The 20,685-nt window shown below is 40.1% G+C and overlaps 1 protein-coding gene across 2 annotated transcripts in view; it reads left to right on the top strand.

Moving 5' to 3' along the window:
* PARD3B (par-3 family cell polarity regulator beta) overlaps positions 1-20,685 on the top strand; it is a 394,093-nt gene that overhangs the window by 293,302 nt on the left and 80,106 nt on the right. For both annotated transcript variants that reach the window (XM_066553233.1, XM_066553232.1), the window contains 2 exons: positions 3,375-3,485; positions 18,986-19,282. In XM_066553233.1, coding sequence (XP_066409330.1) covers positions 3,375-3,485; positions 18,986-19,282 — 408 coding nt within the window. The remainder of the gene's footprint in view (positions 1-3,374; positions 3,486-18,985; positions 19,283-20,685) is intronic.

Genomic DNA, 20,685 nt, shown 5'->3' with positions numbered 1-20,685 from the left:
CTTGCCCTTGGGAAAAGTCCCTGTCCATCTCTTCTCTAGCCCCCTTTAGGTACTGGAAGGTGCAATAAGATTTCTCCTTATTGAACTTCTCCAGGCTGAACAACCCCAGTTCTCTCAGCCTTTCCTGATAGGAGAGGTGCTTCAGCCCTCTGACCACCTTTGTGGCTTCCTCTGAACTCACTCCAACAGCTCCACATCCTTTTGTATGTTGGAGGCCCCCAGAGCTGGATGCAGCACTCAGGATTGAAGCGGTCCAGCTGGAGAAAGATAGATTGTCCTTCTCGGACATCCCGGCTGGCCATCCAGCACCGCTAGCAGTACGGGGGCATTATCCCAATCTCCGTGGTTTGGGACAGCACCTGAGGCAACCATTCTGTGCTATGACAGCAGCACTACCCTGTGGTAGGACGTGGCTTGGCTTGTGGCTACAGTCAGCAGAAATAAGAAGAGAGCACCCTCCAGCTGTGGTGAATCCAGGTTTACTGGGTGCCAGGGGAAACCGACAACCCAAGAGAATGAGGGAGGGGTTGCAACAGCTTATAAGGAGGGAGGGACACAGGGGAGGAGTCAGTCCTTGGACGAATAGGGTTTCAGAGGGGAGTGGGATACAAAAGATTGACTTAGGGAGAACACCAATGGGGATAACTTGAGGGTGGGGCCTCGGCCCCTGAGCCAATCACTCGACGCTCTAGCTGGAAGCTTCTAGAGAGTTCTAGAGAGAAGGGTGGGAGCGCCAAGTGATGGACAGGGCACCAGGGAGGGATTTGAGAAAGGGTACATTGATCTCCAAGGCAACTGGGGAGGAGTTGGGATAACTGGCAGCATAAAGGAGGGAAGGGAGAACCAGGGCAGAGCCATTACATGATAGGGGGAACAGAACAGTCCAACTTATAGAGACACAACACAGCACAGGATGGGGTCCCATGAGAGTGGAGTGCAAGGGCAAAATCACCCCCCTCAGCCTGCCGGCCACACTGCCTTCAATGCAGCACAGCAACAAAAGTTGTTTTCATCAAGACCAACTCATTATTCCCAGTTTATAATTACACTGAAACTTGCCAAATTTATGGCAGGAGCAATTCTACCAGCAAACAGCACTGTTTTTGAAAGGTTTGTCATGTTGGCAGTTCTTGCAATCAAAATTGTCACTTTATTTTATTTAAATGTATTTCTCCAGTAAGCAAGAAATAATATCTAGACTTGAAGGGACGTGTGTTAAAGACTTGGTTTTTTTACGTTTCTCTTGAGTATGCAACATATCCAACTTCAACTCCCTGCAGCAATACAAAATGCCCAAGAATAATGTTTTCAAAATCAATACATGCTGCAGTCAAATATGAAACTCCACAAACCTATAATTGAAACTGTGAGAGAAAAGCAGGCAGCCTGAATATAAACAAAGTACCAGAGCTGGATTATGACCAAGATGCAAGTGTTAATATGGCCTCCTGAGAAAACTGCAGTGAGACCTTCCCAGCATGAGCAAGTGTCAGCAAGCAGGGGTGTTTCAGGAGCAGCTTCCTGGTGCTCATACCCAGGTGATTTCTTGTTTGGCTGCCTAGCATCTCTGTAGAGAGTAATATATGCAGACTTTCATTTGGCTTTTCTTTTTCACCTGGGTAATTTCATACCTGTGCACCCACCTTATTTTGTTTCTCCTTGCTCTATGTACAACCTCTGTATCTCTCATGTTTCCTGACTGCTGCCTTCACTGCCACCACCACCTTCTCATGGGGTGTGTGACTCCAGTCTCTTGGAACTGCTGGAACTCAGAAAGAAGCAGTGAAATCAGTGTGCTGCTTTACACTCAGGAAAAGCGTGGAAAGTATATTCTGTATTTCTGCAAGTGCTGAAATGAGTAGGGACCATGAAAAAAGAACTGAAGATTGCTTGTAGACAAGGTGTGTGTTTTGAGCAAAGGATCCCTCAAAGAATACAAGACACCATCTATCTCTACAGCAACACATAGGAAAAAAGAGAAAACCATAGAGGCTCTCTGCTCCCCAGCACAGTCCATGACAGAGGCACTATAAAGCATCTCATGTTACTACCTGTAGTATTTGCCCTTTTGATTAGTACCATATGGTATGTGTCTGTCTCTCACATCCATCATTCCCTTTCTAACCAAGTTCTTATTGTCTGGAAGACTTGCTGCAGAGTTCCCAGTCACTTCATTTGACTACAAGCTCAGAATTATTAATTAAATTCACAAAAAAATTGGATCATTATCTTATGAGCCTGACTATTTGGAAAATTTCTGCTTTTGTCTGTGGAGAAACATAAAGTCAATGATTTACAGCTTAAGTATAGTCACAGTAGTTCAGCTGTTCCACTTGAGGCAGTTTGGGCTGACATGAAAAGTAAAAAGCATATAAGAAAGATCACAGGGGCAATGCTGCAGACTTTCACAGAAGAGTTTGAGATTTTGAGTCAGAGTAATTAGTTTGTGATATTTATAAATATTGTATATTTAATCAAGAAGTAATTACTTTTCTTTACATTGTTGTCATGCATAATTTGCAGTGGAAGATACAGATTGATCATTTACTTGTGGAACTGAGAATTTTAAATTTGTGCAGAGGAGGGGAGGTTTTTAAACTTTTTATTTGGTCCATAATTCATGAGCATATTTGACCCCAGTATTCTGTCTAACTCCACCAGAAATTAAATGTAGCTCCCCAGTTCAGCCACCTTTTATAGGCTGGGTAAAGCAGCCTTGTTATGCATATTTGTACAGTGTATAAAACAACAGTGCAAGCCCCAAACCCACTGGGGCCTCTGGAGGACTTTCATAAATATTACATGATGGTATATTACTAGGCAGAAAGAAAACCCCAGAAGTTTAAAAAAGAGCTCTTATGAACTGTCTAGGTTTGTACTCTTAGAACAAAGCAAGATTTTATTCTTTCTGATTGCATTCTCATTTAAACAAAGAACAAATGCTAAAATTAGGGTGTCATGACTGAGAGATAGTAGTTACTGGTAAGAGCAAAATGGTGGCCCAGTCTGAGTGCTGGCACCACAGCCACTGCAGGTGACTTTCAGAGAGCTGTCCTGTGGTAAGAGGAGCCTTCAGCCACTTTAAAATGTGCCATGTAATATTTCAGCTCTGCAATGCCCTGCACTTCAGGTTTGACAGGGCTTTTCAACTAAGTTTTAAGCAATAGCTTTCAAAAGTACAGAGTCCAAATCAATTTGTAACCAGTCCTTCTTCTTGCCTATGACCATATCTTGCAATGTGGGGAATTTATGAGTCACTAAGATAAAAACTCAGTGTTTTGATTGCCTAAAATTTCTGTGGTTTATGATAGATAAGTACTGTTTTTTCTTCTGAAATTATTTCCTCATGACTCCTTCTTTGATATCTTTAACAGATTTGGAAAGAAGAAAGAAGATAAAAGTGGCAAGGCAGATCAGAAGGGGACTCCAAAGCAAGGCATGCTTAAAGAGGAGGAGCTGGAGAAAATGAAAGATGAGCGTGAAAGGTGAGTAAATGGCAGGAGCATCTTTGTTCATCAAGTGAGAAACTTCAGAGCAAGGGGTTTCCTGAGGAACAGCCAGTCAGCCTGTCCCAGACAATGCCCACTGCAGTCAGGTCCAGGCAAGCCAGAGCATTAGGCTGTCCTGGCCAAGTCAGAGCTGCTGTGTGACAGAAGCTTGTTGTTCTGCAGTTTCTGTGAACTTCACTGTTGCATTCAAATCCCAGCTTCTGCTTTAGCTGGTAAAAATCAGTTCCTTCAAAACCTGTTTCACCTCTGCCCATTCCCAAGGCCAGCTGACTTAGTAATTTTCTCCTCAGCTTCTCTACAGCAAGAACCTCCTCCCTTCTCTCCTGACAGTTTCTGCCATTGTTTTCTAGCACTTCAGACCTCTTTGGCTTCAGCTGGCTATGCCATCAGATAGTAGTTGTTGTACTTTGGTATGTTCTTTTCTGCACAGTGTTTGCTGGTAAGCCACATGTTGCAGAAATAAATATGCAACAAATGTTGAATATGCTGAGGAAACACCTGGAAGAAGGCAGGTTCAGATGGTTCAACTCAGTCTGCAGAGGCAGGAGTCTGCCAGCAGTGGGGTGGGCAAGAGGGGCAAGGCAAGAAGCTGGGTGAGTGCCTGCTAGGTGTTGTTGTATTTCTGAGGTAAGACCTGAGAGTCTGTCCTGTTCATAAAATACACCTTTCTATGCTCAGTCTTAGTGAATTCCTTATCTTTCCAGATTAAGAGATTTTACAGTTTTCTGCTTTTCCTCATGCCTGCTCTTCAGAAACCGGAAATATTTGTCAGTGTCAACAAGGTTCAGAAAACTCCTCTTTCCCTTTCCCCAACTCATCCAGAAGTACTTCATATGCTGAAAAAGGTCTTTGTTTCCCTCTGATGGCTGCTATCAGAAAAGTTGAAGAGCCCATAGTTTCTGGCTCTCAAGAAGTGTCTGCAGATGCTGTAAAACTTTACAAGTTGTAGTAATACATTTTGTCAGTGCAGGCAGAATACTTTTCAAAGGTCTCTCTCCTTCACTGGAGCATCCTGCTCCTGGGAGAGGGAATGGAAGCAGACATGGTTCCTTTTGTGCAGTGTTTCCACATGGGTCAGCCTTTGTGGTACTGCTTAGTGCCAGGGAAAAGACACCCTGCTTTCATTTGAGTCATGCAGTGTGTGGTCATCCCTGTAAGTGGTAGCTAAAGGATTTGATTGGGGAAAAAAGTCAGTCCAAACCCTTGAAGTCTGCTGCTAATTTTTACTATTTTAAAAGCTAGCAAGGTATCTAGTTACTACAGCACTGCTACTGGATATGCTTAGCCAGTGTTAAAGTATTTAGTTCATCTAAGTTAAGTAGTGTCAGGAGAAACTTTGTACCATTTGTTTTAAAATTTCTGTGCCGTGTCCTTGATTTTTGCCAGATTGATGAGTGCCTTTATATTAAACTGCTGACTCCCAATTTGGATACTGGCAATTTGAGAGGTATGTGTCCTTCATTTTAAAGAAGCCAGTGTCTTTTATTAGGATCCTGGCAAGCTAAGAAGCATGTATCCCATCTGTTAAAGGGCCAGTGTCATTTACTAAAATGTTGGCAGGCTGGAAGGAATGAACCCTTCTGTCTAGAGGTCTAACATTCCAACTGGACACAAGATAATTGTTCTTAATATTTCTTTAGCGTTGTGTGCTTTTTTTTAATTACAGTCACTGATTGACAGTTACTTGGTACGGCTGCATTAGGAACTGGCAGCTCAATGTCTTCTTCATCCTGGTTTCTCTAGTTATGATTTCAGTTTTGACCTGGAAGAGCTTGTGACTGAAATGGAGAACAGCAGGTGTATTGAGAAGTGGATGAACCAAGATGATATTTTTAACTCACTTATTTGATTCTTCTTCTGTAAGGCACAAAAATAGGAATATCACACTTTTGTATCAGGTAGTATATCTTCTATCTCTGAGGGATTAAAATTAAAAATTTTTTTAAAACCCAGAAAAATAGTGAAGAAATTTGCCCTATGTTATCCTCAAAGGAATGCAACATGAGCCATAAAAACAAGCAATTTGCTTCAACTTTCTAAATGAAGTAAGAGCATGGCTGTGTGTTTGTCCACATAAGACTACCTCCAGTCTTACTATTGAACCCTGCTTGAGCTGGTCATAAAATAGAAGAGGCTCTATTTTAATTAGACAAAAATTATATAAAGAGTCTACTTCTCCTGTATGGGTAAAAACTGTTTGGGAAATTGATTAAAATTACTAAGGAAGCATTACCTGACTTGAATGTAGATCAGTCCTTTTGCTTAGTTGTTGACTGTTCACCTAATGATGATGCTCAATAAGACAGTAAAGACAAGTTTTACAGCTCTGTCCCAAGATTTAGTAATTCTATAATGTAATTCAAGTCCAAGATTTTAATGCACATATTGGCAAAGAAAACCGTGTGGTACATTCACACCATAGATCATCTGCTCCTATGACTTCACTAGCTGCAATCCTGCATTATTGGGCTCATATTTATAAAACTGAAGATTTGTAGAACACATTCATATTTTCAGATCTGTTCTTGTAGAGTGAGATGAGTGTATGTTAAAACTACGGGAGATGTAATAGTAGAAAATACTAGAGAAATGCAGCAAGTTTTGTCCCCTGATACCTGTGATCAAATCCTATATTTAATATCTTAAAATTGCTTTTCTAACATTTAGCCTTTCTAGAATAACTATGCACATCTAATTTTACTTTTCTGAGATTAGCTGTATAACTAATTCTTGTTCAGATCCTCAATTCAATTATTGCAATCCTAAAGTGAGATTTTTTGTTTAAACAGTTTTCTTAAATGCTGACTGCCTATCATACTAAAAGATACTATGATTTGTCATCTGTTTGTTTTCTTTTTTTCAGAGGCCATGTTGTCCATTTTGGACACTAGTGGAAGAGGTTAGAGTAGTTGATTTTTGGGCTGGGTGTGACAGGATTAATGATCAAGTGCTTTTCAGCATCTTAGCAGCTGTGGAACTCGCCTGGTTTTGGATATTGGTTTTGCATGCAATATATGCTTGGCAGCTCTCCAAAAAGCAGAATACTGTTTCAAGATCTCAGCTGAGAAATATTTTTTGGTAGGAAGTGCATTTTCAGTTTACAGGACTAGGCTGTCTCTCATAGTTTTGCAGTTTTTTGATTGGTATTGGATAGGCACAACAATATTTCATAAAATCCCGGGGATAGGCTTTCTGTACAGACTGCAGCCTTCTTCCAGAAATTTTGACAAGCTTTAGACGTGCAAAAATGTCAGATGTGTTCAGTGCACAGTGCTGTGCAGTACAAGCTCAATGACTCTGGTTCTGATGGGAAACATCAGCTCTTGTGTAGGTGTGCTGCATGAGTGTAAGCCCATCATGCCTAGAACAGGTTGGATTTCCTGCTTGCACAGAGAAGGAATTGAACAGTGCATGTGCAACAAGTCTGGCACATCCAGAATGTGTTAGAGCTAGTGGGCGTATGCAGACAGAGTATTTAGTGCTCACTCTGTAATGCAGATGATTCCCAAAAGGACAGGATTTGCTTGCACTTTGGTCCTCAGCATAAATTTGCCTGGCAACTCTTTTTATGGGCTGCCAAGTTTCGGATTTGAACCTCAGAAAGTGAAAATAAATTTACAATTTTGTTAGCCTAGTAATTTCTATTTCCATTCCACATTGTCCCAGTCTCAGTTTTCAGAACAACTCTCAGTGCTGCCATGTAGCTGCAGTTCTCTGAAGCAGCCCCACATCCTGCACTGAAATGCTGATATCATTTTTTTGTTGTTTTTTTTTTTTTTTTTACTGCTTGTATTCCCTAGCAATCCTCAGCAAGATGAAGGTCTCATTGTGTTCATTGCTGTTAGGGAAGCTTGGGCCTGACCCCAAGCACTTACAGTCGAGGTGGAAGAGAGAAAATCTGACAGGAAAAAAAAGTGTCCTCTGGGTGGGAATGTGACATGCAGGCAGTGCAACTGCTTGTCCAGGCTCCTGAAAAGTCCCTGTCAAGCTAAGAATTGATTCCAGACCTCAGCCCCAGGCTTCCTTTCTTTTCAAAGCCAAATCTTTATTATACAACTACTACTTCTGCAAGCCTCAAGTAGTGAACAGGAACTTTGGATGTTAGGCATTCCTTCTTTAGTAATAGCCTTATCTGTGTCAAATTGAATATGAATTCAGCACCTCCTTTAAATTACTTTCTTCTCCCCCTACCTCCTTTAGTTTTCATTATGCCAAGGTGATGCAATGTCAGGGAATTTTGAGTGGGAAAAGACAGAACCTCATGATAGTTCAGGAGTATTGGCTTAACTGGGGGTACAGTTCTTTGAGGTGGTGGCTTGTCCTTCCTGACACAAGTCACATGCTTCATTGGAGTGAGGCCTTATTTTAAATAAACTCATTGTTTCGTTCATGCTTCAAAGAGTTTGGCTGTAATAAAGCATGTGCTCCAAAGGTCGAGAATCTGCCCATAAAAGGAAGAAACAAATGCTATATCTGAGGGTTATTTTGATCAAGCTGACTCAAATCTGTATTTTTAGTGTGTTCAGTGTAAATTACTCAGAATTTATCATTTTAACGATAGGGTGTTTGCTACATTATTAAATACTGGAAGAGGCTTTGTCTTTTCCTTCCCTCAAAAAAGATTTCATCTCTTTCTCCATTTCTTTCCCACTCATTTCGGGTTCTTTTCATTTTCTAACATTTGAAAGTCATTGTAAAATGAACTGGATAAATACATTAGATGCATGAGTTTTACAAATCATAATTTGCCTTTTAAATGCAAATAAAGTGACTATCAATTGAAAGAAAAATATTTTTTCCTGTTTCTTTAGTATTATTTTACTGCGATTTTCCTACTGAGACCTAAATTTCTCTTCCAACAGAATTGAACGCTTACATGACATTAGAATAAAATTTACAAAATGAAGCACCTTGTTGAAAATGGGAGGATTTTTTAAAGTAGCATGAGAGTTAGTTAATGAGGAGGCACTCCATGTGAAAAATAATCCTCTGCACATTTTTGTGGGAATAGTTTTGTTAAAACAGTCTTGGTTTTGTAGTCCTCATCGGAGTTAATTGAGGAAAATGTTTTAATAGTATTGAGGTTTGAGCAGAGTGTTAAAGAAGCAGAAGGAGTATCTGGTCCCTGCTTTCTCAATGTATGAACTGAATGCTTAAGTTATACTGTATCTCAAATAGGGGTAAACTAAATGGTTTCAGTTTTTATATTAAAGACTGACTTTCCTTTACTTTTCAGAAACCTTCCAGCAACTAAAGAGCATTTCTCTTGTCTTATCAGCCCTGATGCTTGTTGCCTGTTCCCATAGTTAAAAAATCAATACATATGGTTTTGATATTTGGCAAACAGAGGTTTAATTTTGCAGCTGCAAGATCCCTGCACGAAGGGATGCATCTTACAGAAATAAAAACATTTAGAGTCCACTTAGAGAGGAGAGAATACTTGGGAGTGAAACTTCATTCCCTTTCTGTCAGCATTTGTTTTATTATATTTAATTACAAACAGTTTGTACGTTACTGGAAACCAAAAGGAAAATGAGAATAGATGGATATATGGCAGTATGGTAGAAAAGCCAAATTGCTTTGAATCAAAAGTTGAAATTCAGACTGTTGCAAAAATCAAAGTAAGATTTTTTTAAATGCATAGTGCATCTTAGCACACGTTCATATGCGTGCACATTGTTGGCGACCCCATGTAGCTTTTGTTCCTGTGCATTCCACCTGCCAAGTCTAAAAGCATTATTATGGCTGTTTAAAGTTCATATTGATCTCTGATAAAATGCTCATAATTGCTATTCTCACCATTAAGCTCTGTGCTAAACCACATGCTTTTGGGACACCTGAGCTTGTGCATCATTATTTATTAAGGGTTAATCCAACATGGTATATCTGTTCATTGAGTATTCCTGACTTTACAGCACAGCTAGGTCCTGTGGTTTAGACAAAATAAAGTGTTGGATGTGATCCCAGTTTTAATACTCCCAATTTATTATAACCATTGAACCCTGATCAGATCACAGATTGGATTGGATCCCAGTTTTTTAAATGTCCCAATTTATTGCTGGCTTGCAACCCTGATAAGAATACATATTTGATTAAGGCTTCAGTTTTCAAAAATTCCAGTTAATTACTTTTAGATTTTTATTAGATCATAGCTGTATAGTATGGTATGTTGAAGTTATGAAAAAATTACTGGATGCTGTTGCACAGGTCAAGGTCATAGTTTCATTTTGTGCTGACAGTATGAAGTTATCAGATTTCTGTTTATTACTGTGGCAGCACTTGCACTGGACAGGAGGACAGATTAATCCCAACCCATTGATTCTGAATGATTCTCATTTTAGATCTGCTGCTGCTCTGCATACCAGAACATGTAATAAAAACCTACCATGGAATACTGGGAGATTGATGTTTGGTTTTGAGTAGCTGAGGTGGATGGGTCTCACCTACTTCCACAGGTTTTGTTGTAACTTTAGAGCCAAACAGCAATTTCAGAGCTGCTTCATGCGGCTTTTTTACTGCTGGAGGACATTTTTAAGACAGCCCTAGGTCTACAGTTGGTCCCAGATTGTCCAGGTTAAGAACATTAAGAACTGATGATAACAAAGTGGCACATGGAATTGGCCTTTTTCTTTAATTGTCACAGCGCAATTCCAGGCATTGCACACTGATGGAAATAGCATTTCTAGGTGTCATAGATGTGCTCTCAGAATGTAGGCATGGAATTCTCATCCAAGCCATTTAGCATCCTTGTTTTGCTCATCATTGAGGCACTGGTGTGATCTGGAGACATGTTTTCACAAGGTGTGCCACCTGTCCACCTAAGAGGTCAGAGCAGCTCAGGGGCAATGGCTTAAATGGGCCAATGCATGGTTCTCTTTTGCATACATCAGAGTTTTATTACTTGAAATTGTTTTGGTTCTATAAACCTGAAATGCTGCTAGAAACTTACAAGCCAAACTAACAAAGTGAAATAGGCCCAGGTACTAGCCAACCAGCCTAAAAGAGTGCTTTCTAGGAGATGGACTATCCTGGCCTAGGGATTTCTTTGATGCAGTACTGAATGTAGGTCAGCTCTTGCCCACTCCGGAATCAATAAGAATTACTTGGAAGCAGCATTTCATTCCTTGCCCTTCCATTTGTGATTTATGACAGTCTATCATAAATCGTTGGCATGCACTTTGAAGTAGTGCCACAGCAGAGAATTCCTGTTCTCAGACTCCCTTTGCTACTACAGCATAAAAATGAGAATGCAACTCGTGGGGATAGACTGGCAGGAAATCTGTTTGCATGTGTAAATCTCCATAGTGATCTTAAACTAAGATACCTGAAAGTCTTAAAGCTTTGACTGCTCAGGCAAAGCTGAGTTTTGCTTTCAAATCAAGGAATGTTAATTAGAAGCAACCTGTGAATCCCAGACTAACAGATGGAGGCTGTTCCTGTTCTTGTACTGAGAAATTCTTTTCAATAGGTTCTAGGTTCAGTGTCATGTGTAGAATAATGAAATGTGCATGGAGTATCGTATCACATGAAGCTAGGCTTGTTCCTTCCACTGCTAGGATTTCACTCAAATGAAGGCATAGTGTTTATGCAGTTGCAGAGATGGTTGTGTGAACTCATGAGATGTCACTAGGAAGGGGAGCTGCAAGTACATGTTCAGGAGATGTCCCATGAATACCCCCTTAGTGACAGAGGTGGCCCCGGGGACTCAGTAGGTGCCAGTTTTCCTGGGTCTGTCCCGAGTTGTGTTACTGCATGTGGTTGTGAATGTTGGGTTTTCATGAGGTGTCAGATCAATGTTGTGCCTTCCCATGGTCATGACAATGTCTCTGGTACTTTTCTTAAGACAGTGTTACCAATCCTCAGTGGTTTTGATTGATACCTGCTACAGCAATTGCTGGAGTCCAGTAAGTCACTGGCAGCAATTCAGTTCATAGGTGGATGTTTCTGTCTCCCCATAGCTTTTCTGCAGGTGTACTGTGGTTGCTTTATACTTGTTCTCTGTTTATCTGATTAACTTCTCTGAAACAGTTTGTTTGATGTGTCAGTTGGAGAGGCTGGAGGGATGATTATGTGGCTTTGACTGCAATTGGTATCGTGTGCCTTCCTGACATTAAGTTCCCAATATCTAAAGTGTACACAAAATTAAGTCTTCTTTTCCAAGAGTATTGTATTTTAAGTCTGTTTTCCTGACTGTTTGTTCCAAAATGAGTTAATGTTCACAAAAGGGACTCGGGTACAATATGCACAGCACCTTACATATCTTCTTAACACCAAAGTGCAAATGACAGCAACCTGAGAGTTCCTTTAAATCATCACTGGGAGCTGGGCCTTGCAACTGCAGCTAAGGGGTGCAAAGTCTCTGCAGACTCAGGGCCGTTTTGCAGGGGGGAGTTCTTAAAGGTGTCAGAACATCTCAGGTGAAAGATGTCAAAGTAATTTTGACAAACCTGGAATGTTTCCACTCCCTAATCCCCATTGTCACAAAACAAGGAACATCCTTTTGACAGGACACTGAGAAACCTGATCTGTGCAGTCAGCCTTGTTTTCAGCAGGAGATTGAGCAGGATAACCTTCAGAGAGAGTTCCTTACAATCTAAATTTTACTGATATTGTCACTTCAAGATGATAACTCCAGGGTAGTTGTGAGTAAAGAAAATTGTATAATGCAGTAAACTATAGACTATAAAATACTTGGCTTTTCTGATAGTTGGCTTTCTTAATCTGCTGCATTTCATACCCAATGTACGACTAATGTGGACAGGCAGAAAAACTTTCTCTGATTTAATAGCAAGGGTAAAAATCATGTTCTCATTGAAGTTCATAGGACAGGAGAAAACACTGACCTCATTAGAGCCAGGATTTTCTTTAGAGGGCAGGATCCTGTGTAAGCTGGTAATCACTCCTTGTCACCTCTGAAATAAATGGAAGAACATTAAGACCTCAGTCTTGTCTGTCCAAAGCTCCCATTCCTCATTTTGTGGTAGGAAAGGGCTATGTTTCATCTTCGGTTTCTCATAATCTTAAATTTTAAGGTTGCCATAGCTCTATCTCCTTCTTAGGTTTTTCTGTTCTCCCTTTCTTTTCTTACAACCCTCCAAAGGCAGCTTCTTTGGTGAGTTCGGGATTTTACAGACACAGGGTAGTTTTCTGGAACAGGCAAGATTTTATGGATTGGTGGGTTTTTGTCTTTTGGGCATTTAATGGTGCTACAAGAGCTGTATCTTGTTACCCTGAGTCTCTAACTCCCTTGAATTTGTGGCTTGTCTTTCTTTATTTCTGAGACTGTTTCTATTCTTGTTTACAATTACAGTTACTAATTAGGGGGGAGATGTTCAAATCCAGCACAATAGAATGAACTGGAATGAAGAAAGACTTGCATAGCTTAAGGGAGGATGTTTCTGACAAATATGGCTCCAGTAGAATAACCTGAAAGATAATATTAAATTAAATATTGTTTGATTCTTCATGAGTCCATATCAGATGTCCTCTGTTTGCTGGCAAGAGGTGGGGTTTTTTGATTTATTTTTTTTAAACTATGAGGCTCGCCTGCCTCTTGAGTTTTGTTAGGTGATGTTGTTTGAAAAAATAAAAATGAGTGTTCTCCTGATAAAAGAGGCAGGTTTGAATAGAATTGTTAATGTCATTATAGGCCATGCCTGTCTGTAAAACGATTATGAAATTTTAAAAAATCAAAAGCACTGTACTGAAATTATCTCCTCTGGTACTCAACTGAAATATACCCATTCCCATCAGTGATTATGGCTTATGAATGTCTAAAGAAAAGATATATTCATTTCACTATTATGTAAATGAATGAAAAAACAATATTTTAGTTACCAAAATATATTTTGCTAGCAGCTAAAAAGGAATTAAAACATTAAACCCAGTGGAAATCTAAGTGACCTCCTGCAGAAATAGGCTGCATGCCTCTAGACAACCTGTTACTCAATATATGTATGAATTAGGTAAATGAGACACAAAAGCAGATACTAAATCAGATGTAAATTGAGTAATCATTAGAGTATGTAGATCTCAGAGAGAGTCACATGAGTGAAGAAAAAAGCTAAAAAGTAGTTTTTATTCTGCTGTTCTCAAGGAACAACTGAGTAGAATGTTTAGCATCTCAATCATCTCAAAAGACTTTAATGATTTGGTCCTCTTACATTTTAGGTATACTTTAAAGTGGTGGTATGCACACTCAATTCACTACTTTTATTCTACTCCTCTTATTGCAAATGGAATAGAAATTATCCTAAAGACCTGTGGCCCGGTTTCTTTTACATGTTTTGTCTCTGCTTTTATTCATTCTTCTCCCCCAGGAACTTCTTTCATTGACTTTGACGGCATCTTGCTCATTCATGCTGTTCATGCTTCCCAAAGTCTGTTACTTTTACACCACCATATAAGAAATTTTACTGTATTCATTTGAAGTATAAACAAAGTCCCTTTATTTATACATTATTTTGGTTAGCAAATACTTTTTTGGGTCCTGCGTTTGACTACTTAGATATGCACCTTGGTGCCCAAAACATGTCATTCTTTGTGTTCTGCTCAGTAATAAGTACATGGTCAATGCATGGTAAAAAGGAAAAAAAGTTACATCACTTTTACTCTTTCACTGGAAAGTCAGAAGAAACAGGGTTTTCTCAGAGCTCATGGGGAGTGCAATGGAGGAGGAGTTCAAGCACCTCCAAAACTGTGCTTTTTGTTGTGGGCCTGTTTTGGTTATCCCTACATTCAGCTGTTGTGGTGTGAAATGCAGCCTTGCAGGTCTCCAGGTAAGAGAGACCATGGTCTCTCCTGGGCCAAGCTTGCAACGTGCAGGTTTTCACTCTGGTCAGACCTGGTGGCTGTCAGTGCCACTGAGTTGCTTCTGGTGTCTCCTGTTGGGCAGCAGGCACCCTGTCTCCAGCCTGGGAGACATGAGTCAGAAGGACACGAGTGTCCGAGTCTTGAGCTGATGCACAGTGACCCTCATTAGCCCCTGCCTCGGTGTGCAAAGCTCATTTTGAGCTGGGGCTGCTGCTGGGCTCCCAGAAGTGCAGGTTGGGCTGCAGCTGGTATCTTGCTGTTTATTTCCCATTGAAGGCCATCTTTGGGCTCCACAGCTTTTCATGACCCTGGCCTTCTTTGGGCTACTGAATCGGTAACATTAAGTCCTGTATTTTAATTTTCACAGAGTTTTAGAAGCTTCAGCATTTTCTTGTTGCCCACTCACAACTCATCCACCCACCCACCCAGCTTACAACTGCTGGGCCAAGAGATGAGCAGTATCTCTTACAGCTTTTCCTAGCCCTCACATTCCATTCCCAAAAGCATTTCTGGGTCTTCTCCAAAAGTCACTTCTGCTCAGCTCTTCTGGAGTTTTCTTGAGGTAGTTCACATCCCTTGCTGCAGCTGCTTCGCTCTGTGTATTCTGCAGTCTTTTAATCCAGCTTTTGCCTGTCAGTGTCTCTGTCACCGATGTCAGGCTAAAGCGTTTTACATTGTGTTTGTCACAGGCGGTGAATACATATGTGGTCATTGACGGTAGCTCAGCAGAAACACAATAACTTGTTAAGCCACAGTAACTCAATCGTGTGTCTGAGCTGCAGCTGGAAGGAGCTGGTTGGGCTGTTAACCCTTTCCTGGCTGCTGCGCTCTAGGTGTGTGCATCTTTTCATGTGTTGCTAGATGAGAACTGACCGTGTATGATTTGAGCAGCTATGTCAGAATGGAAGAGTATTTGAGGGATAAATTAGAGCTTTCCTTGATTTATAGCTTTGGGGGTGTGCTACTGAACAGTACATGAGGTGTACAGAAGTGTTTTCAAAATACAGTGTCCCACTTCCAGAAGTACAGTATATATAGGGATTCTGTCTTCATTTGACTTCTACAAATGCAACATGTTTTCAGAAAGTTGTCTGGAGTTCTATTAAGGTTATATATATTTTTATCAAACTATATATTTTCTGAAATTATTTCACCTAGAATCAACTAGGTTGGAAAAGACCTTTGAGATCATTGAGCCCAACCTATTTATTGTGGGGAAAGTCTAGAGTAGGATACATGTTTGAATGCTATTGAGAAAAAGATGGGTCACAAGAAAAAAAAAAGAAAGGGCATTTCCTGATATGGCACTGCTGTTGCCTGTCCTGGTTGCTTCTGTGCCAAGACTCTGTTTTTACAGAAACACAGCTAAAGGGAGTTGATGCAGTTATGCAGGGGTTTAACTGCAGAGCACAGTGTTCAGGTGGTCAAAGAGAGCAAGCAGAATTAATATGAGATACAAAAGGAAATATGTTGATTTCCCTTTATTCTGTATGAGTTTTTCTTTTCCCTTTCCCTCGTTTGGAAGTTTGTAGAAACTTTAGTACCTCACTAAATTGTTGAGATGGTGATCTGTACCTCTCCTTAGCTCTTGTTTTACTGCCAGCATCGTAGTGCTGAGGGGCATTTTATCTTTCTTCACAAATTTACACCAGTTGTTTAACCAGACCCATCCAGCCCTGCAAGGTGGGGGGCTGTCTTGTAGTAACTGTTCAATGAGTTATTTGCAGTTACAGTTGTGTTAATTTAAAAGTCTTGGTTTTTTAGGTTGGTAGGTTGGTTTGGGGGGCAGGGGTTGGGATGGGGAATAAAAATTTTGCTGTTTCAGATAGGGAGAATTTCAAAGGCAGGTGGAGAAATGGTGAATGACTAGAGGGGGATACAGAGAAATGGCCTGCTTAGTAGAGTTGGCAGAGCATTAAAGAAGTTATGGAAGGAACAGTACTTTTTTTTTCCTCACTAAAGAATTCCTGGGGACCTACTGGTATGTGCTATGGATAAGATTGCTTTAAAACTGTGTGAAAACATGATGCCCAAATACAGTGTGGAAATTTGAAACTTCACAAAAATGTGAGAAATTTCACAGGTGAAAAACATGTGAGAAGGCATAAAAGGACAGGTAAATAGAAAGAAAGAAAAAACAGCCATCTGATTGTTTCCCTATATTTGAACATTTGGATTTAAATGAAAAAGAGATCACTGAGCAAATTTTATAGATTTGTGCAGAAGAGTAAAAAGAAAACAAGAAATATTAGTGCAATTGTAATAGATGTATTGAAAGGATGAAACATTGATCATAAAGAATTTCACATAGCCAGGTATTGACTGGTCCATATAATATAGAATGGAAATAATTGTTTTTGAGAAGATTTGACTTATAATACTGGCAGCAATTGAAGACTGTGCTCAGAAGGAGAAGCTGAAGAAGCTAGGCTTATTCACGGGAACAAAAGAAAATTGTGGTGACCTAATTCCAGCTTTTGTTGTGCAGAATATACCAGTATTGATAGCAGGACAAATTACTCTTCCTATCAGACATGAAAGCAAGATTAGCGTGATGCTGCTGGCTGCACTACTCTTGCTTTCAAAGCAGTCTCAAATACCTGGGGGACCAGTGATGTACTGGTCCAGAGAACATGAAGGCTCATCATTTTCTGAGAAATTGCTGTGACTCATCTCGGGTCTGTGCCGTGCCTTCTGCACTGACATGTGATACGACCATTCCTTGAAATGCAGTGTGCACCCATTTTTCTGCCTGTGTACTGTGTGTATATCTACCCATGTGTGCCATAGGACTTGTATCTCATTCCTTATATTCCTGCACTGAATTCGATGTTTAGGGCATTTTGGTCTCTAATTGAGGGTGAAACACTCCACAGTTTCCCAGGTTTAACAAAATGAGTGACCTCAGCTGCACTCCTAAGTCTCGCCCTCAAGGCCTTTCATCATCTTGGTTTCCCTCCTCTGGACACACTCCAACACTTTGATGTCCTTTTTATGTTGAGGCACCCAAAGCTCAACCAAAGCACATGCTACCCAAGGTGGGGTACACAGGATTTGAGTATCAGAGAGGAGAAAGCTCATCTGCTTCACTAAGGGAAGGCAGAATGAATAGGGGGCACCCATCCCCCTGACAATTGTATCATCTGTGAAAACTCCTCCTGCTATAAAGTATGATTACATTTTAAGTGTTGAAAACCAGCATCACCCAGCACAGTTAATGGAAATGTGAAATGGGAAAGCATGAGTGGTACACATTATTATACCCAAGTACGTGTCTAGAAAGGCGTGTTGTTCTTGTTAGAATTATTTGTGAACCTTTTTATCTACAAATTATTTCCAAAGTATTAGCATTTGTTTTATGATACAAGTCTAGTGAAACGAAAAAAGTAGTATGAATCCCATTCTGCACTTAGTAGTTCCTGTCTGTCAGATGGAAGCTCCCAGTGTGCTCATCATTTTTCTAGGGAACCTTTTTCTCCATGCCTTTTAAAGACTTTTTCTAGAACACCTATATTTTTCAATATGCAGGGTTCTGAGCCCATTAAGCCTTACTTGGATAATCCAGTCTGCCAGACCCTTTTCACTTTTACTCCTTACAAATTATTCTGTTCTTTCTACACTGCTGTTGCACTTCCAGTTACAGTCAAAAGCAAATGTTGACTTCTGTCAGGCATTGCATCTCTGTAGCTTTCTTCTGTTCCTTGTTTCTTCTTCCATGCTCCTCTATTTTCTGTAAATCCTATTTATTACATACCATGGTCAGCATTCTGCCAGATCCATCTCACTGCACTTAATTACACTCTGTTGAAGAGTAGCTGAGCAGTTAACAGAAGAGCTCACCATCTTGCTGTGTATTTTTTCTCTCCAGCAGGAATGTTGAATCATTGAATATCATCTTAACTTGAAATTTACCTGAATTTGTTTTACTATTCCAAAGAGATTACACAATGGCCCTGATTAGCAGCAGCATTTTTTAATACCACTTAAGGCTTTATCACAGTGGAATACTGCCAGTAACAGTTTTTAATTCACTTATATGTACCAATTCATTTCTGTCAAATTTCTATTAATTTCTTTGCTGTTTTATTTTGTCCCTATCCGCTATATAATAAGGCGTGATTTTCACATTTATTTACCCAAAATACTTTTTTTTTTAAATTAAATCTTCAGCAGATTAATTGTGGTACTTTGATTTGAGACAAATGTGCCGTCTCTCCATTTATGTTCACATTTAATCTGCTTTTCACAAGTTAATCTATTTAGGAGAATCTAGGTGGGTCAAGTAACCAGGGTTCAGTAACAATTTTACTGGCTAATTTAGACACAAAGTTTCAGGATTTGGTTAGGTATATGCAGCTGCAATGTGAAAGGTAGGTGTAAAATTAAACCTGTGTGTGTTCATGCATCCACACTTGTGAAAAGCCTCACTATATTCAGCATTAATTTTTTTTCATCAGAATGGTGACCAAGCTTGGTTACAAAGGTGATTGCCAGAGATAAAGAACAAAATTGCTGCATGAACCACTCTGTTTTATCTGGCACCAGTTTCACAGTGTACTGAAAGCTTTAAATGGTTGGGTTCAGGGTTGGTGTTTCAAATTTGCATGATGGTTACTGTTAAAGCAGATCCTGTTTTATATTTGTTCTTTGCTTTTCATTGTTAGGATTGGTGCAAAGCATCAGGAGTTACGGCAAAAGCAACTGAGAGGCCTGAGTGATTTTTCTGCTGGTCCTGGAGGACCTGACATTGATGATGATGAGGTGGATCCAAACTATGCCAGAGTGAACCACTTCCGTGAGGCTTATCCCCCAGGAAGCATCTACAGACCCTCATCACCAGCAGTCGGAGAAACCTTTGTTTATCTGCGGGATTCTTCCTCAGCACCAATGGAGAGGGAGCACTTGGAAGGACTGTATGCAAAAATAAACAAGCAGCACTACCCACAGACTTCTGGTGACAGGTAATATTGCCACCTGGCATTACAAAAAATGACAGCTTGGTGGGGAGGGAGCCTGGGCCTCAGCAGGGGGTCAGACATGGGACTGTTCTGATGGCCCAAACCCCTGAATTTACTGACTAGAAAGCCATAAATTTCCTCTTACCAAAAGCAAGATTTGCTGCAGCAGTAACCCCAGAGCATCTGAGCAAGACAGCAGTCAAACAGAAATCATTAAAGAAAAGTCCATATTTCACAAACAGAATGAATGAACTGACTGCAGTCCAATTCCTGCACTGCTGAAAGAGTGTTTTTTCCTCTTTCAATCGGGAAAAGTTCTTACCCTGAAGCAAAAATAATCTCAGTTTTCAGATCTCTTTCAATCCTGTAGATCATCAAGTGTCTATTAGTAACAGGTTTTGTGTGATAGCATGATATATTGTATATGTTTATGGTTTAGATTTTCCCAGCTGCGTGATATTACACACTTTCAATTAGTTTGGGGAGAGGACTGAGAATCATGGCATTTTTATGCAGACTGTGAAGTGTGGCTCCACAAGACTGATTGCCTTTCACAGCCTTTCCAATAACTAAGTGGGAAGGGAAGAACAATTTTTAATCCTTACTGTCAAGCTTCCAGCACTAAAGAAAGCTGGTCAAGTTTTTTCCTGGGTTAAAGGCAAAACAAAAAATTCCTTTGAGTTGATAAGTACCCACCATTATGATGATTTTAAAACTGGTTACTTCTGGAATTTGGAGCTAAAAGAACATGAGACTTCATTTGTGGCATTAGTATATCAATGTTGGCTTTTTCAAACCAAAGTACAAGTGTGTGGGCGAGTCTGTGTGAAAGGAAGAGGACAGACAGAGGACAGACATGGGGGACTTCAGGAACTGTACATGCTTTGAGTTCATGTTACAATCTGTAGTGTCTCCCCATAGCCTCAATCCATGCCATGTAATACCACACTCATTAATTTTGGAGAAATATGTCAGCACAGATATAGGAGTGTTTCCAGTTTGTGGCATCATAGTACTTTAAAAACATCTACTGAGTCATTGTTATAAATACTTATAAATATAATAAAACACTTTCTGACGTAAATCTATGTTCATAGAAGGGAATGAGCCAAGTATCTCTCTCTTTCTCACCCAAATACAGTATGGTAAAATTCTTTCTAAACATAATGACAGGGCTTTTTTTTTCTTCCATCTCATTAACTCCTCCCCTACTGCATAAAAAAGAGGTAGTGATCCCAGCTTTTTACTAGCTAGGGGGTTTCACTTTACTAGAAAAGTCTTGAGGCAGTTGTAACTGAAGTCAAACGAAAGTTGCATGTAGTAAAGGGATCAGAAACTGGGTTTGTGCTGACTCAATAAACCAAGATCTGAGAATTCCCAGTGGAAGATGTCTAAATTCAGGTGCG

Source organism: Molothrus aeneus, chromosome 7 (genome assembly GCF_037042795.1).
Source record: "Molothrus aeneus isolate 106 chromosome 7, BPBGC_Maene_1.0, whole genome shotgun sequence".
In the NCBI taxonomy this organism is placed as follows: domain Eukaryota; kingdom Metazoa; phylum Chordata; class Aves; order Passeriformes; family Icteridae; genus Molothrus; species Molothrus aeneus.
The sequence above is the reverse complement of the archived record's forward strand: the minus strand, read 5'-3'. Positions and strand labels throughout refer to the sequence as shown.